Source organism: Mustela putorius, unplaced genomic scaffold (genome assembly GCF_011764305.1).
Source record: "Mustela putorius furo isolate JIRA1106 unplaced genomic scaffold, ASM1176430v1.1 tig00003869_pilon_pilon_pilon, whole genome shotgun sequence".
NCBI lineage: Eukaryota > Metazoa > Chordata > Mammalia > Carnivora > Mustelidae > Mustela > Mustela putorius.
In genome coordinates, this window is record NW_025422021.1 from 22,191,193 (window position 1) to 22,207,673 (window position 16,481).

The 16,481-nt window shown below is 34.1% G+C and overlaps 1 protein-coding gene across 1 annotated transcript in view; it reads left to right on the plus strand.

Moving 5' to 3' along the window:
- CCDC148 (coiled-coil domain containing 148) overlaps positions 1-16,481 on the plus strand; it is a 235,562-nt gene that overhangs the window by 53,385 nt on the left and 165,696 nt on the right. The window contains exons 2-4 of the mRNA XM_004743903.3: positions 4,763-4,825; positions 5,863-5,984; positions 13,039-13,142. Of these exons, the coding sequence (XP_004743960.1) occupies positions 4,763-4,825; positions 5,863-5,984; positions 13,039-13,142 (289 nt within the window). The remainder of the gene's footprint in view (positions 1-4,762; positions 4,826-5,862; positions 5,985-13,038; positions 13,143-16,481) is intronic.

The following is a 16,481-nucleotide window of genomic DNA, read 5'->3' on the forward strand; positions in this document are numbered from 1 at the left end:
ATTTTGTTTTTGTTTGTTCTGTTGTAGTTGTTCCTTTGACTGAGAGCCTTCTGCATTATGTTTGAAATTATTATTTATTATGTAACTGAACACTTTAACTATTTTTGTTAACTTTAATAGTTTCACTTTTGCTTCCATTCATTTTCCAGGACAATATTTTTATCTTATGCTGACTACAATGTATAATGTTTCATAATGGAAGTAATATGCACTGTTCTGCTTATAATTTAAAAGAGAATTTTGCATGTTAGAAAACTATTGCTTAAAGCAGACTTTGGCCATAGTATTTGAACTCACATTTGAAATGAGATCTTTCATATGAAAAAAGGCTATAATATGATGCTACATCCAAGGTATTTTATTTCATATTTGCATTGTTCTCACACTATTTGGCCTGGCAGAATCCCTACCACTTTTGAAAACTTACCTTCATGGGGTGATTGGCTAATCTACATATCTATACAGTTAGGCAGTTTAGAGTTAACAGACTATCCATGCGTTGTACAATTTTAAGCCTAAGTACAACTGAGATTTTCTTCCTTGGAGTATTAAAAGAAATTTTCTTAGGAAAGAGAAGAATACAGATTTTAATACTGTAAAAAGATTGCCTTGTTATATAAATGATCTCTTTGCTATTTTTTTCTCATCTCTAGAGAAGTCCTTCTTGCTCACCTACCCCACAGAGACCAGTTGAGGTCATGTAACTTTTTAAGTTTAGATTCTCTATCAAATCTGTAAAAATTAACTTTATATTAAAATCTTTATTCAATCCTCTAGCTACTGTGAAGCTATCGTTACATTATATATTATAACCTTCTTCCTATACTATAAGAAACTTCTCATAAAAATATATTATTTTAAAATATTTTCAGTAATTGAGTAAATCTAAAAGGTTTAACATTTTGATAATACTCATAAGCAATTTCTAAAATGTCACATAATGTGAACTTGGAATTAATTTCTAAAACTAAGTGCTTTAAAATTGTTTAACATGGAAAATTCTGTTCAAGTAGCTGTTACTCAGTCAAAAGCATTTTAACTGCAGGCTGAAGTAGCCACTTTGAATTTCACTGGTAAGCATAAAATTGAAATGGCCTAGATGACATATGCTTGTTTGGGAATCAAAGACTGTTTGTTTTAGTACAGTTTCATACTCTCTTATCTGAAGTCTGTGCTGCCAGATGTAGTTTTGATTTTTCAGATTTTTAGAAATGTACTTTAGAGCAAATGTAATATAGAGCATATGCCCTATATTACTTAAAACTGATGGTATCTAAGCAGCGCCCTATAATAAAGCACATTAACACTTTTGGACAAATGTATGAATGTTTACATTAAATAAAATAAACTTTGGTTTGGGTCAAGTTTGCCACCAAGTGATTTCAGCTCAGATTGGATTTGGGCACCATCTTGATTATGATATACACCTTCATTTTCAGAGATTTTTGTATTATGAAAATAAGATTTTGGACTTGAAGTTCTCTGTGATCTTGGTCATTTTTCTGGGCTGCAATCATCTCATACGCTAAAATGAGAAGTTAGACTAAGTGAATTATATGTGAACTTTTCAGATTCTAAATATAATGTCTATTTAATTCTATGATATAAGAAACACTACGAATGTCATTCTTATATTATTTCAGTTTAACAATTATTTAGTTCAGAGATCCTCAATATCCCTGGAATGTAAGTGGTAACTATTAATGCTTTATATATAAATATTAGAAAATGTAGGTCAAGAAGTGTTTTTGCTTGCAAGGTCTTCTGTATAGTTGCAACCAAACTAGATTTCAGGTTCATGAAGACAGAGTAGTTTTTGTTTGCAACTTTGATTTTCAGAATGTAGTCTTCTTTGAGTTTCTTACAGTCATAATTAATATTTGCACCATGCAGAAATGGTAAGAAATGTTCTGTGGACTTCTTCACTTTCCTCTGGAAACCTGAAAATCTAAGCAATGTTCAACCAAGGTAACCTAAAGGGATTCTGCAAAACCCCCACTTTGTTTCAGGGCCTCAGTCATGCAATCTAAATCCCCCCAAAATGAGTCCTAAATCTGAGGGGCTGGGCTCCCCACTGAGGAAAAACCTAAAGCTAATCAATTAGAAAACTGGTGAGATCTCTCCAAGATGGAGATAGCAAGCTCATGTCAAGTTCCTGGTGGGAGACAGAGAAAACAAAAGGTGAGATTAAGTCAGCTAGAGTTCACAGACTGCTTGCTAAATGCAACATCCATTTGTTTTGGATACGGGCTTTATTTGTGGCATACCTTTGTTAATTAAAAGAAAAAAACGTATTTGATTATCTTTGGGCACGGAATGCTCTTTCGTGTTCTATGTTTTCTGCTCTCCCTGTCGTTGTGTACCTTGTCACTCTCTCATTGACTTGATTACCTCTGAAGGCATGTAAATGTGCCATTTCTGCCTGCAGGCGATACTATTAAGGCAGCCTTTTGAAAAGTGAAAATTTATCGTTGGAGAGGGAGGCTATAGTATGGACTAAGGAATTGGTATTGCAGCTCTTCCGGGGGTTAGAAAACATTGAGCTACCACCAGCTACCTTTTTTATTCATTTTCTCAAATAGTATTTATTGAGCATTTACTACCTGTGCTGGGCACTGGGGATGCAATCAGAAGACACACATAGGCCACAAGTCTATGGAGGAAGAAGACATTGAGTCAGTAAACATGAGGTTGTGAAGACTAATACAAATTATAATGGGAAAGAAAGAATAGGATGAGAGAGAAAAACAAAGCGTTCTCCCTTATTTAGGTGGAGAAGTCTGGTTAAGTCTCTGAGGTTTAGCTGAAAGCTGAGTAGGAACCAGCCAGGTAAAAAGAGGAAGGAAATAGGGGTGCCTGGGTGGCTCAGCTGGTTAAGCAGCTGCCTTCTGCTCAGATCATGATTCCAAGGTCTGGGGATTGAGCCCTGCATCAGGCTCCCTGCTAAGCAGGGAATGCTTCTCCCTCTGCCTCTGCCTGCTGCTGTACTTGTGCTCTCTATTTCTCTGTCAAATAAATTAAAAAAAAAAAAAAAAAGGAAGGAAATATCTTTAAGGTAGAAAGAGAGTGTGGTTGGAATGTGTGAATGAGGTCAGAATGGAGAGATGAACAAGGGCAAGGTTATGCAGGGCTTTATGGGCCATTTAGGGCACTATTATAAAGGATAATGGAAGCTGTTGAAAGGTTTCAGCAAGGTCAGACTAGAGTTGTTTAAGAGGTTGCTTCGGCTACCCTGTGAAGAATGGTCTCTAAGGGTACAAAGTAGAACTGCTGCTGTCATCAGTCAGGAGGTGATGGTGGCTTAAGGCAGTACAGACTGACAGGTGAAAATCTTTCCCCCCAAAAGAAGAATCCTTATGGATAGGATGTAGATATGAGTAGAAACCAGACTATAGGGAGGAATGTCAGTGTTACCAAAGGCTTAAAATAAGAATTCCCTGACGTACACACTGGAGTTTATCGCTGTATTCTGAAAGCTGGTGGGCAATCACCATGATTCTTAGTAACTTGGAAGAGTTTCCAAAATATCATGTACTTGTGCTACTTCTTCTTTCATTTAAGAAGACTTAGGTTACCTCAAAAGCCATCAGACATGAGTAGTTGAACCTAGTGGATATGGAATAAAAATTTATGAAAGATGGTACTGTTACACCATTTGACTAGTCTGTTGCCCTGGAGGTGCCCTAAAATGATGCCAGTTTACTTTGGTGCTACCGCAGGTTGAGATCTCAGGAAGGAGATGTTGAGGCAGAGCTTGGGTGCTAAATATTCATTAGGGATCCATATCTGTGAAAGGAAGAAGGAGGACGCAGGATTGGACAGATGAAAAAGTCAGTTTCACTGCAGGTCTAGCAAAAACCCTGCAGGGAGCTCTGGATGAAATATTGCTCATCGGGATGACTCACATTGGATCCAGACTGGTCAGAATTTAGAATCCTGCCTTGCTCAGTCTTTGGGTGTAGGATGCCCCAGCATTTGTATATCTTTGGATGAGGTTACTCTCTGAAACTGAGTCCAACTCTCAGAAAGAAGGGACAGCTGGGCATCGAATGCTTTCTAGAAGTGGATGGCACACCTGAGCATCAGCCACAAAGGCTGACTGGCTTAATGGTAGTAGTGAGTCACTTGGCCTGCTGCTTTATTTTTTTATTTATATATATATTTTATATATATACATATATATATATATGTATATATATATACTTAAAGATTTTATTTATTTATTTGACAGAAAGAGTGAGAGACCATAAGCAGGCAGAGCAGCAGAGGGAGAGGGAGACACAGGCTCCCCACTGAGCAGGGAGCCCGATGCGGGCTTGATCCCAGAACGCTGGGATCGTGACCCAAGCTGACGGCAGTCACTTAACCAACTGAGCCACCCAGGTGCCCCCTGCTGCTTTATTTTTTAATTTATGTAGTTTTTTCCTCCTAGGGACTCAGGATAAAGTTTACACAATTTTTATCACAAAATATTTATCAGTCACTAAGACAATCCAAGAGAGGGGGATTAAAACATCTGAGGTTGGAAGGAGACACCAAGAACAGGAAAGGCATGGAGGGAAAAAACTAATGGAAGGAAGAAAACTCTGGAACTTGGAGAAGAAAATTTTAGTAAATACAAAGAGTTATGGCATCCAGCCATGGGCCTTGTTTTTAAAAAAAGAAAGAAAGAAAGAAAAAAGAAAACTACAATTAACACATCTTTAAAAACACTTGGGAGATAACATTGTGAAATCTTAGCTGTCTCTTGTTTCTTCCATAGATATGGAGGACTTGAATAAAAGAGATCAACCATTCATGACAATTCAGAAAAACGATAGCTCAGGTATTTTTTCTACTTCCAGATCTGTTCTATGATTTATAGTGGATTATGGATGATGTGAAGTTGGAATGTAGATTTTCAAAATTTTAATGGAAAGCTCATTGTTTGGTCATACTGAAGGTTTCTCCAGTTCTCTTACAATGCATACTCTACAATGTATACTTTAATTTTCAACAGTGGTCAAGATAACAATAATTTCCTTAACTGTGTTTGTCCTTAAATCATTTGGAGTCTACTTAAAAGCCATGTGACTCATGATATACTTAATCTCAATTACTTTGTATGGTACAGATTATTTATATAATTGGGGCAAAAATGCATTTTTTGCCCTTGAATTACTCAGATTATTATACTTTATGCTTTGTGGCCTTTGAGTACCTTCTACTTATGTTTTACTTTATCAGAAAAGCGAACATCATACTAAACTAGGATATTTTGTGTATTTGGATGGAGAATGCCTACCTGACCATTTTACATCATTTTATTCTTATTTGGCCCATTAAATTTTTTGGCTTTAAGTTTCAACCTTTTTTCAAATTTACTTGAAATTACTTCAATTTTTTCTATTAGAAATGCAGCTATAGTCTTAAAAATCTACTTAATTTTATTTATAATAAGATGATACTTAAATATTCACAGCTGATGCCTAAACCTTTTTTAAAATAAAAAGACTTGTTACACTTTGACAATTTTCTAAAATTCTCAATAAACTTACTTAAGTGGAAGTATTCCCTTTATGTTCTTTTAGAAGTAATTTTATACAAAGTATATAGTGGTAATTATTTTTAAAGTTTCTAAAGATAGAGGTTCAACTATACTATGAATGTTCTAATATCATTTCTTGTTTTTGCTTAAAAATATTTAAAAATAATACAACAACATAACCATTTTGTGCTAAATAAAATAAATAAAAATGAAAACTAAAATAAATAACTAAAAAAATAAAATAACTAAATAGTTATTGCCGCTAACTTCGATTATGAGACTTCCAATAATGTGATATTATTTTTTTTGTCATTTTCTGTTTTAATGAAAAACAGATAATCTGGTATTCCATATGAAAAATGGAATGAGAAACATCAAGTATAAACCAGTAGACTATCAACAGTTGCATGCATTAACGGAAGCAAAAAAATTAGCTTCTGCCTCTACAGAGCTAAAGGTTAGAAGTGTGTATGTGTGTGTGTTTTCTAGTTTTGGAAAATTGAGTTTTCTGGAAGTAAAATGATATTTATAATGTAAATGTGAAAATTAATGACATTCTAAATAGTTTTTAGAATCTTCCAACTATTAATAATAGTGAAGAGCCGCTGACGTTTATTGAATGCTCTCAGACTCTTTGCTATATAGTTTACATGCATTCCTCAGTTAATGTTCATAACATCCCTGAGGTCTTTACTTTTAGAAAGCTAGCTATTTTATTAGCTTTTGACAATTTCTAACTTGCTCTGAAAAATAAGAACTGCAAATAAGTGCCAGCCATGGATTACCATCTGATTTAAGGCTCCTTTTGCAGCATGATACAAATGTGCCCTCAAGTGCCTCTCTTTTCTACAATTCACTTTTTTGCCCTCATCTCAGAAAAGGTGAACCTGGACTAGATTTTTCAAAAGCTTTTTGTACAAATGATTGTACAGTATTTTAGGACCAAGTGTGGTTTAGGATTACTATTACAGTATGTTTCTCTCTTGTGCAAATAATAAAGTACATTATAAGCAACATTGCTTTGTTGCATTAAAAATCTGATTTGGCAAAGTGACATATTAAGTAATTAAAAGTTTTCATCCATTTAGTATTTTTTGTGTTACATTATTTTTACATGGCTTTTTCTGGTTAATGTCTTTTTAAAATGGCAAACATTATGATTCCAAAGCACATTTTGTACTTATTTTAAAGAAATGACTATCTACCCATGAGATATATCCCTTCAAACTAAGCAAACTTCTTAGAAAGGGCCTCGTTTTTTCAGTTCAGATGTAACTTTGAAAGAATTTGATGTTCTCAGGACATTGAAAGAAATTTTATGGGAAAATCACTTATATAACCATCATCCTAATAAAACTATCTTCATATTTCTGACTTCTATTCTGACCCATTCTTTATACATCACATATATTCACACATATATAGACATAAACATATACAGAGATATTTTATTTTCTCCCATGATAAATATAGTCATGAAATCCTGTATACTTTCCCCCTAACACTTTGCCACATAATCTTTTTAATATTTATTATAGAATATTTAATTGCTCTCATAAATAAATATTTATTATGTGGCTCAATAATACAATAATGAGCAAAATACATCCCTTGCCCTCATAGCATGCACTGTTTGTAGGAGAGAAGGAGGAAAGTGAGTGTTTTCAAATAATAAAAACATGCTGTCTGGTGTATACTAAGAGGACTTGATCATAGTTCAGTGGGAAGGCTTTTTTGAGGCAATGACATTGGAATTGGGATGTCAAGGCCAATAAAAATTAAGCCAAAACAGGAGTGATGAGTACTTCAAATAGAAAAAGATAATATACCTTATCACATCTCAATTTTTGGATATTTGGATTGTATCCAATTTTATAATATTAGAAATCGTACTTTGGTAAATATCTTCATGCAGAGACATTTTCATGTTTTAGAATCTTTCACCCTCATAGGATAAATTCCCATGATTGGAGTGATCATGCAAAAAAAATTTGGATGTTTTTTAAAAAGTTCTTTTTTAAAGTGTTCTAATAAAGATACCACCACAGGTACTTCCTCTACACCCTTCCAGTATTGGAATATGTACATATATATTCATGTATATACACACATACATCTTAAATATTATCTATATATCTGTTTTTCTCTGTCCACCCATCATGTTCCAAAAATTTTTTTTGGCTGAATGTAGAATGGTTAAATGTTAGAACTCATTGCTTGGCCATGGGGAATTTCTCTTTGGTAATAGAATCACTATCAAAGAATAAACATGTTTAAAAATGTTAATCATTGATGTGGCTTTCAGTTTTTGATATTAAGTGCAAGGGCAGTAATTTCTCAGCCCTGTCAGCTGTTAGATTGCTTCTCTGGTCACTGTGTTACACATTCGTGAGATTAAACAGATGATTACTTTCAACTGACATTTTAAATAACATCAATACCCTTTTTGTTCATAGAATATAATTCAGGAAGAAGCTTTTTAGTTACATATTTTCTGGAAATAACTGTACCTGGGATTTATAGCTTGGCAAATCTCAAAAATCCTTGTCTTCAACTACTGAAAATGGTCCACAGTCTGTAGTAATCGTTTTGATAAGCTTCTTGCTTCCATTTTTAGTCTCCATAGATTCATAATGATAAGGAATTGTCCTGTTAGAGCATTTTTATGGTATCTGTTGTTTTGAATTTCAGTTAGTGAGAACAAAGCGTATCCTGGATACCTCATCATTTTCTAATACTTTCTTCTTTCCTTTTATAGTTTTCATTTTTTAGTACAGCTGGATTAAGAAAGATGTACTGAGAATGTTGTTTCATGTGATTTTTGGTTCATGGCTTAAATGGAATTAGTTAACTAGAAATTAAGTATAATTCTTAAAGTTTATTTTATTTAATGTTATGAATGCTAATCTATATACAAACCAGTCTATACCAACTGGGATTATTATTATAATGTTATCTCTGTTACCCTTTCTTATATTGTTATTTACATTTATTTACATTTATATAAAATATGCCTTGGCTCAAGAAGAATATTTTTCTTCCTCATATTACATAGTTAACATTTTTTCAATATTTTTGTTAAATATCAGTTCATTTCCTACTTTTTACCTAACTAAATATGTTCTTTTCTTGCACATGAAATTAACAGCTTTAACAATCTTGTTAATTACTGTAGCAGTATATTCTGGCAATATTAAGTGTAAATATACTTAAACTGAAGGATAGAATGTTAACACTAAGGATGTATTTGCTTTAAGCTGGATCTAGAGTACTTAGTTATATTTGATAATTATTGTTAATTAGCAGTAAATTCAGAAGATTTGCCTTGTTTCTGTTACTTGTATTGGTATATTGATCAGATGTGTTTATGTTATTGATCATGCACAAATTGTGGACTGCCAGATAAGATACTGATGTGAACATAGAGTGATCTAGTCTTTCACAGGCTGAGATTGAATCTGAAGTCAAAAAGTAGATTTGGGCTGGAAACAGAGACCAATTTTTGGTATATTATATGTTAACTGTTCACATATAATTTAGGTTAAATATAAAAGAGATCTTTACGATTATTTTTATTTGAATAGTTTTGCTTAGCAAGAATAAATATTTCTTATTATCTAACTATTTGTCTACTAATTCTTTTTAAAAAACATTATCAGAAATTGTAAGCACATGCAAAATGAGAGTGAATGATTAATAATCTCTTTGTAATTTATCCAGCTTCAACTATGATCAACTCTTGGCTATTGTTCTCTCTGTAGTCCTTACTACAACTTTCCCCTCTGCTGGGTTGTTTTGAAGTAAATCTCAGGCATCATAATATTTAACCATAAATATTTCAGCATGTATCTCTAAAAGATGGGGGCTAAACAGCCCCACCCCAAACCTTATAAGACCATTACCATTAGGATACTAATAATTTCTTAATTTCAAATATCCAGTGTTAAATTTCCATGATTGTCTTCAATTCTTTTTACTTGGAGTTTGTTCAAATCAGTGTCTAAGTAGGATCTGCATATTACAGTTGATTTTATTTTTTAGGTCTCCTCTATCCTCTTATATTTTTGTAATTTATTTTTGAAGAAATTATATTGTTTGTCTTTTATATTTTCTTACAGTTTGGATTTTGCTGATTACATCCTGGTGGTGTCACTTAACATGTTTTTCTGTCTCTTGTATTTCCAGTAAATTAGTAGTTATATCTGCAGACTGGATGAGATTCCGGTTCAACTTATTTTGGCAGGATCACTTATTGATAGAATTTTTGTACTGCAGTCTTTTTCCATCGCAAATAGTGCTGCAGTGAATAGTTTGTTGTTCATTTGTCTTTTTATACTTTTGTCAGTATAGTCTTCTATAAGCAAATTTACTATGTCAGGGGGTAAATCCATTAGAAATTTCACCATACACCTCCAGATTCCCTTCCATGGGAGGCAGCACCATTTTGCATTCCCACCAGCAACAGGAAAGAATATGTTTCCCTATAGCCTCACAGGGTGTTTTGTGACACATCTGAGGTTTTCTAGCTTGATAGATGAGGAATTGCATCTTAGTGTAGATGGGTTTTTTTTCTTTTTATTTATCTTAACAGTTCCTTATACACTTAACTGTTCTTTTACCTTTGATGAGGTATAATAAGTACACAGATCTTATGTACAACTCAATGAATTTTGACAAATGTATATATATATGTAACCAACATTTAAGTTGTCCACTACTTATTGTTGCTTATATTTAAAAATGGACCATCTGCCCAAAGGGTTTTTGTGCATTTCAGGGTGCCTATTTAGAGCCTTATTATCTTGGATCATCACAATAGGCCATATAGGAAACCTCTAGTTTCTTATTCATTAATGAATTTATTATTTTTGCTATTTTTAATTCATTAGCATTCTGCATAAGTCATAATCCACCTTAAATATTGATTTCATATGGCTTATTGCCCAGCAAAATACATTAGATTCACCTAGAAATCTCTCTATTGAAAAAGATACAACTTTAAATCTTTTTATTCTTTTAAGACTTTATTTTTCCTTCATTTTTGGCCTGAGGATAGAAGCGGAGTCAATGAGTGAACTTAAAAAAATCAGGATGTTCTTTAAAATATTGGAAGTGTCTAGTGAAAAATAGTAGCTTTATTTTCACTTTTATAGTCTACTTAATTGGTCTTACCCTGGGCTCAAAGGCTACAACATTGATTTTTTTAAGCTATAAAAATGTGTCTACATCTTTCACCAATGTGTTTTAATTTTTTTGTACAACATGGACCAAATATGTCAAAGAAATCTAATTTTAAAAGTTGTGTCTGCTGCAACAAACTTTAGAGGCTATAGGTGGCAAATAATTGAAAGGGGTTTTAGGCATTCTTAAAGCAAATACGAGAGTGTCAGATTTTAGAAACACTATGTACTTTTATGTTTTTAGTAGGTGAAATAAGGATTGCTGAGTGTTTTTCTGCAGTTTCCTATTCTTTTTTTTTTTTTTAAGATTTTATTTTTTTATTTGAGAGAGAGAGAGAGAGAGTGAATGGGAGAGAAAAAGAGAGGGTGCAGCTGCCAGAGGGAGAGGCCGAGGGAGAAGCAGAGTCCCGGCTAAACAGGGAGTCTGATTCTGTCCTGGATCACAACCTCAGCGAAGGCAGAAGCTTTCCCCACTGAGCCATTCAGGTGCCCCTCCTGTTTTTATTTAAATGTACTTTTCCTAATTGTTACACTCCTAAGACCTCCTGGGGAAAAGATTTGACTTTGACTTAATGTTTTTGTTTTCCTATACCCCTAATTTTGAATCAGTAACTGGAACAGTGAAAAGATAAACTCAAGGTTAAAGCAATCAGTAAATGACAGCTAGAAATAGCATGCATTATAAAGAGTCTCTTTTTAAGACTTGTCTTCTGAAATTTTTTTATCTTCAGCATTGATCTGTTAAAGCTTTCAGGCTACTAAGTATTCTAGTAGCACAGAAAACATAAAATATGCATATTTCATCAAATTTCTGATTTGGGAGTAGCACTTTTATAGATGTTTAGAAGTACTAATATTGGGTATGTGAATTCAGTGAACACATGAATATCAGTCTAACAAGGAAACAGACATTGAGGATTTAAATATTTTATTCATTTATTTGTGAGAGAGAGAGCAAGAGAGAGAAGGTCAGAGGGAGAAGCAGACTCCCTGTGGAGCTGGGAGCCTGATACAGGACTGGATCCAGGATCATGACCCTCAGCCACCCAGGCATCCAGACATTGAGGATTTTAGGTGTCATTAATGCAGGAAATGGTTACACAGGTTGAGAAGCCAAATGGGGTCATGAAGGAATACAGGGGTTAACAACAGCAAAAGTCACTGCCATGCTTGGGTCAGAGGGATATTAGAAAAAGCAAATCTGTACCACATTGTGTGGGCTGAGTTTACCCAGAAGTTGTTGGAACTATAGTAGAACTGTCAAGAAATGTTAGAGCAATGGAGAAGATGCAGATGCTTCTGGAGACCACTCTGAGAGTAGAAAAGGCAGGCAGAGTAATCCTTTGGCTTCTGCTTTCCTCCCTCTGTTCAGTCTCTGAAACCAGTTTCTCCCTTTGGCTGAAACCAGCTGGAAGCCTGTTAATAGGGTTGTCTGGGAAACGGGCTGCTCTGTGATATGGAGCAGATCAGGGAGATGGCCAAGAATGGATGTTAAGGCAAACAGATCCAGGCCTGATACAACTTGTCAACAAACTCCAAAGCACTAATTATGAACTACATTTTCAAAAAGCCATAAAATTTGAGGAAATTTTAAATTTAATTACAAATGTGGGCTTTAGTGTTACATGATTTTTCACAATTTCTTTAAGTTCCTTCAAATAAATATTTGCCTAAATTTTTTAAAACTTTACTTATGAAGTCATGGAGTTGAAAGATTAAAACTGGATTTCAAAGTCGTATTTCTAGTAGGTGCTGAAGCTGAAACTAAAGCCAGACTTTCTAACAACTTATCCAATTGACTTTTCCCAGTCCTCTGCTGAAGGAGCATGTAAAAGCCAATCTGAACACCAAGGTCTATGTGTTTCTGATGTTTCTGAGCTTCATGATCTTGACAAGTTTTTTTAACCTCTCTGAACTTCAGTGTCCTCATAAGTCAAATGGGAATAATGATGGCCATAATGCCTGGCAGGGAAGAGGTATCAAAAAGAGAAGAAATATATGGAAAGCTCTTGAAAAATTTTGTGAGACTGTGTGAATTAAGGTGTTTTTCATCGTATGTAAGGAAAATAGAATTACATCATCTTTCTTTTCATAACTACTTTAAAGACAATTCTTGACTTGGACAGTATTCCAAACCATTTTCTCTTTCACCGTCCTGCATTTTGTTTAATGAATTACTTATTTTAAGGTGGATTTTGTGTTCGAAAATGCACTATTAGGATTGAAAAAGGATAAATATTTAACTTAGAAATGACCAATTAAACAATTTCCTTGTGGAAAACACACTTAGAAAATATTGGAATTGCTCCTTTTTTGTTCTTCTAAATCTAGATCAGGAAAGCAGTGGAGACTTCAAAGATATCTAAGGAACAAACACTACTAAAACAACACAAGCAAGTGTGGTGGCAGGAACACCAACGGCTAACTGATGTCAGGTAAGAACTGAGGGAAATCTCTACAAGAACATGTGGGACTTGCTAAGGGCTGCACTTAGTTAGAAGTTCCATAACTTTCCATGTTAATTGAACCACTAAAAAGAGTTAAAGTTACAGTTTGATTGTGAGTTAAATTAAAATTCCTTCATTTCCTCAATTTAATTTGAAACCCAGTGAATACATTAATATGGTTTTTGCTTTCCTTCGGGGAAAAAAGATCATCTTCTATATCTGCTGATCATTTATTCTTCTACATTCCCTCTCATACTTGTAATTATTCATATTGCCCTTAGCACATTGAATTATAATATCTTGTTTACATGTTTGTCTTCCCTATGAAGTGCCAAACAAGGGCAAACATACCATCAGTTTTATTTTTTCGTTGTAGGATTCATAGGAGGAGACAGAGAAAAGATTTCAATAAATGAATAAAAAATGAACTAAGGGGCTCAAGTTGTTCACTGATTTCTAGATGTAGCTGCCTCATGACTAACTTAGTCAATTTGCATTTTTGACTTTTGTTAGTATTTCTAGCACTTGTTTCATGATGAAGCAACAAAATAACGATTCTATCATTGTTCTTAATTGTAATCCTTGAAAAATACATTTCTTTCAGAGGTTAGGGCAGAAAGAGAAGGCAGATATGTTTCCCCTCCATATGAAACATGTATACTAGTTTTAATGGTGGTGGTATTTATAAAGTATGCTTTTTAAAATGTATATTTTAATCATATATTTTATATTAAAATAGGTTGTTTTATGGTCTTATTCTAAGTCAAATCCAAAGGTCATTAACTTTACCTTTGATAGATACTTTTGTAGGTACTTTTCAAATTAGTAGGAGTTTCTTATTCTGGTAAGAGATTCTGAACTGAACTAAAAGGCTCATGATTGGAAATGGTTTTACGACATTGTATAACTTAAAACAAACAAAGACAAAATTATATAGACTCCATCACCATGCTGCAACATAAAAACAAATCAGTCCCATTATATGTCTCAAAAAGTCACCTTTTATGGAGAGGATGTTTGAGCCCATTAGAAATTTTTTTTAAATTTGCATAACTTGGTAGAAAGAAAAGCTGTTAGAAAATTTTTATTACAGCCCTCACTGATGCAAGCTCAAAGGTAAAGGAAGACACTGGTGAAAGTTTTTATCTTGGCTGTTCCACATGCTTCTAAATGTGTGCATTAGCTGTTCTAGAGCTAGATAGAAGAGGCATATACATATCATTATGGAAAATGGTTGACCTGGAATGACACAAAGGCAATGGAAGGAAGGAGCATTCAAGGAATAGCCTTAATGTGTTGAAACTTGTAAGTGCTGAAAATAGAACAAAAAGAAGAATTCTAAGATAATTTTCTGTGTTATTCTAGAAAGCGGACTCATTTCAATATGTTTTCAGTGAAATAAAAACTAAGAGTGAAAGGAGGAAAGTTAGAGAAGTGGCTTGATTTGTGGAGAATTTAGGGACCACCAGAAAGTCAGGAGTGTGAGCTCCAACCTTTAAAAACCTATACTCCTTTTTAATAAAAGATTAAAAATAAAATATTTTTATGCTTCACCCTAGGAGAGTCTGTTTGAGACTCTCAGGCCCACAGAAGGTGGGGGACTACAATGACATTGAACTTTTGTTGGGCTATTTAGTATGTGCCAGGTAATATGGTAAATAATTTATATGCTTTATTTCATTAAGTCCTTATGACCATCCTTATGACCATACCTACAGAGTAGGTATCTTTGTGTCCCCACTTTACAGGTGACAATCTTGAGTTTCAGAGGATCAAAGTTTTTCACAGAAGGCAAATCAGCTTGTTTACGTGAAGATGGCATTGGAGCACTTGCCTTTAACTCCTGCACTCCAGGAACTTGGAGTTCAGAAGCTTATCTCCCCCACAGGGTTCCACTCATATCACCTGATTATTGAATTTGTCTAATCTTGCTAGCAAAAAAATTTTTTTTGAAATCTATCCCAAGGAAACTAGACATACAAAATTTCTAAATATATAGTTTTTTTAATATAATATTTAAAATATATAAAATTTAAATTTATAAAATTTCACACTTAAACTTATTACATTTAGTATTTAATGTGCTTCCCAAACTATACCTCTTGGAAACCTCGATATACTTTCTTACAGGGACTTGCTTCCTTGTTTCAGAATGACTGGTGTAGAGTTAAGGAGGGAGTTATTTATATTGACCATGTGGTAAAGAATTACAATTTTTGTTTTAGTCAGAATTGTTGAATTATAAAATTTGGAGGGTTCATTTGTACACTTTACTACTTGTACGATAATTCCTACAAGAGATGTTTTATAACCAAATCCCTTAGAAATACATGTAGTCTCTTGCTCACAGTTTTAGTTTTATTTTCTTTCTTCTTTTTTCACAGTTTTAATCTTAAAATATTATTTTAAAAATGTCTCCTTTTTTTCATTTTTAAAAAATTAATTTATTTATTTTCAGAAAAACAGTATTCATTATTTTTTCACCACACCCAGTGCTCCATGCAATCTGTGCCTTTATAATGCCCACCACCTGGTATCCCAACCTCCCACCCCCCCAAAATGTCTCCTTTTTACAGAGGATATCATGGGGTTTAACCAACAACAATTAAATGTCTATAAATAAATATTTAAAGAGAAAATTGACACCAGTATTCATACTGTGCAACTCAGAGCCTCAAAGAACTCTCTAAGCCCAGCTCCTGAGGCCTTCCTCCAGCCATTGGTTGTGAGACTCCCTTCTCTGCCTCTGTGGTATGCTCACTTGGGACAAACTCAGGTGAGAAGTGGATCAAATAGCTGAGTGTTAGGAACCAAGCTGCCTGACCTGCTAAGTTCCTTCATTGTGGGAGGGACAGAGCTTTGACCTTCAGCCTGCTCTGGTACCCTAATTTTCTGCAGGTCTCCTGGCTGTTAATTTCATTAATGAAACTTTATCATATTCTCTTGCTCTGCCTTTCATGATCCGTATCTCTTTGTTTATTGTTTGCTTATGGCTTCTGTCTCTACCATTCTTGTACCCCATGTTTTGTTTGTTCTACCCAAATTGGTAACCAAGTGATTACCCTAGAAATCTCAGGAAGCTCTGGCAATGTTTGATGTCCTGAGGAGACTGATTTTATACCTAGAACTTTGGCACCATCCTGGAAGGATGAGGACATGTATGGCAGTAGACTCCCAAGAGTTCAATAACACCCATCACCAGGCTGGTTTACCTTGCAGGCGGTTGCATTGCAACTAGGCAGATCTAAGAAGTAGGTGAACATATCATCTAGGCAAAAACTCAGGAGACTTTTTTGTAGTGCCGTCAGATTCACTGGTAACAGAGGA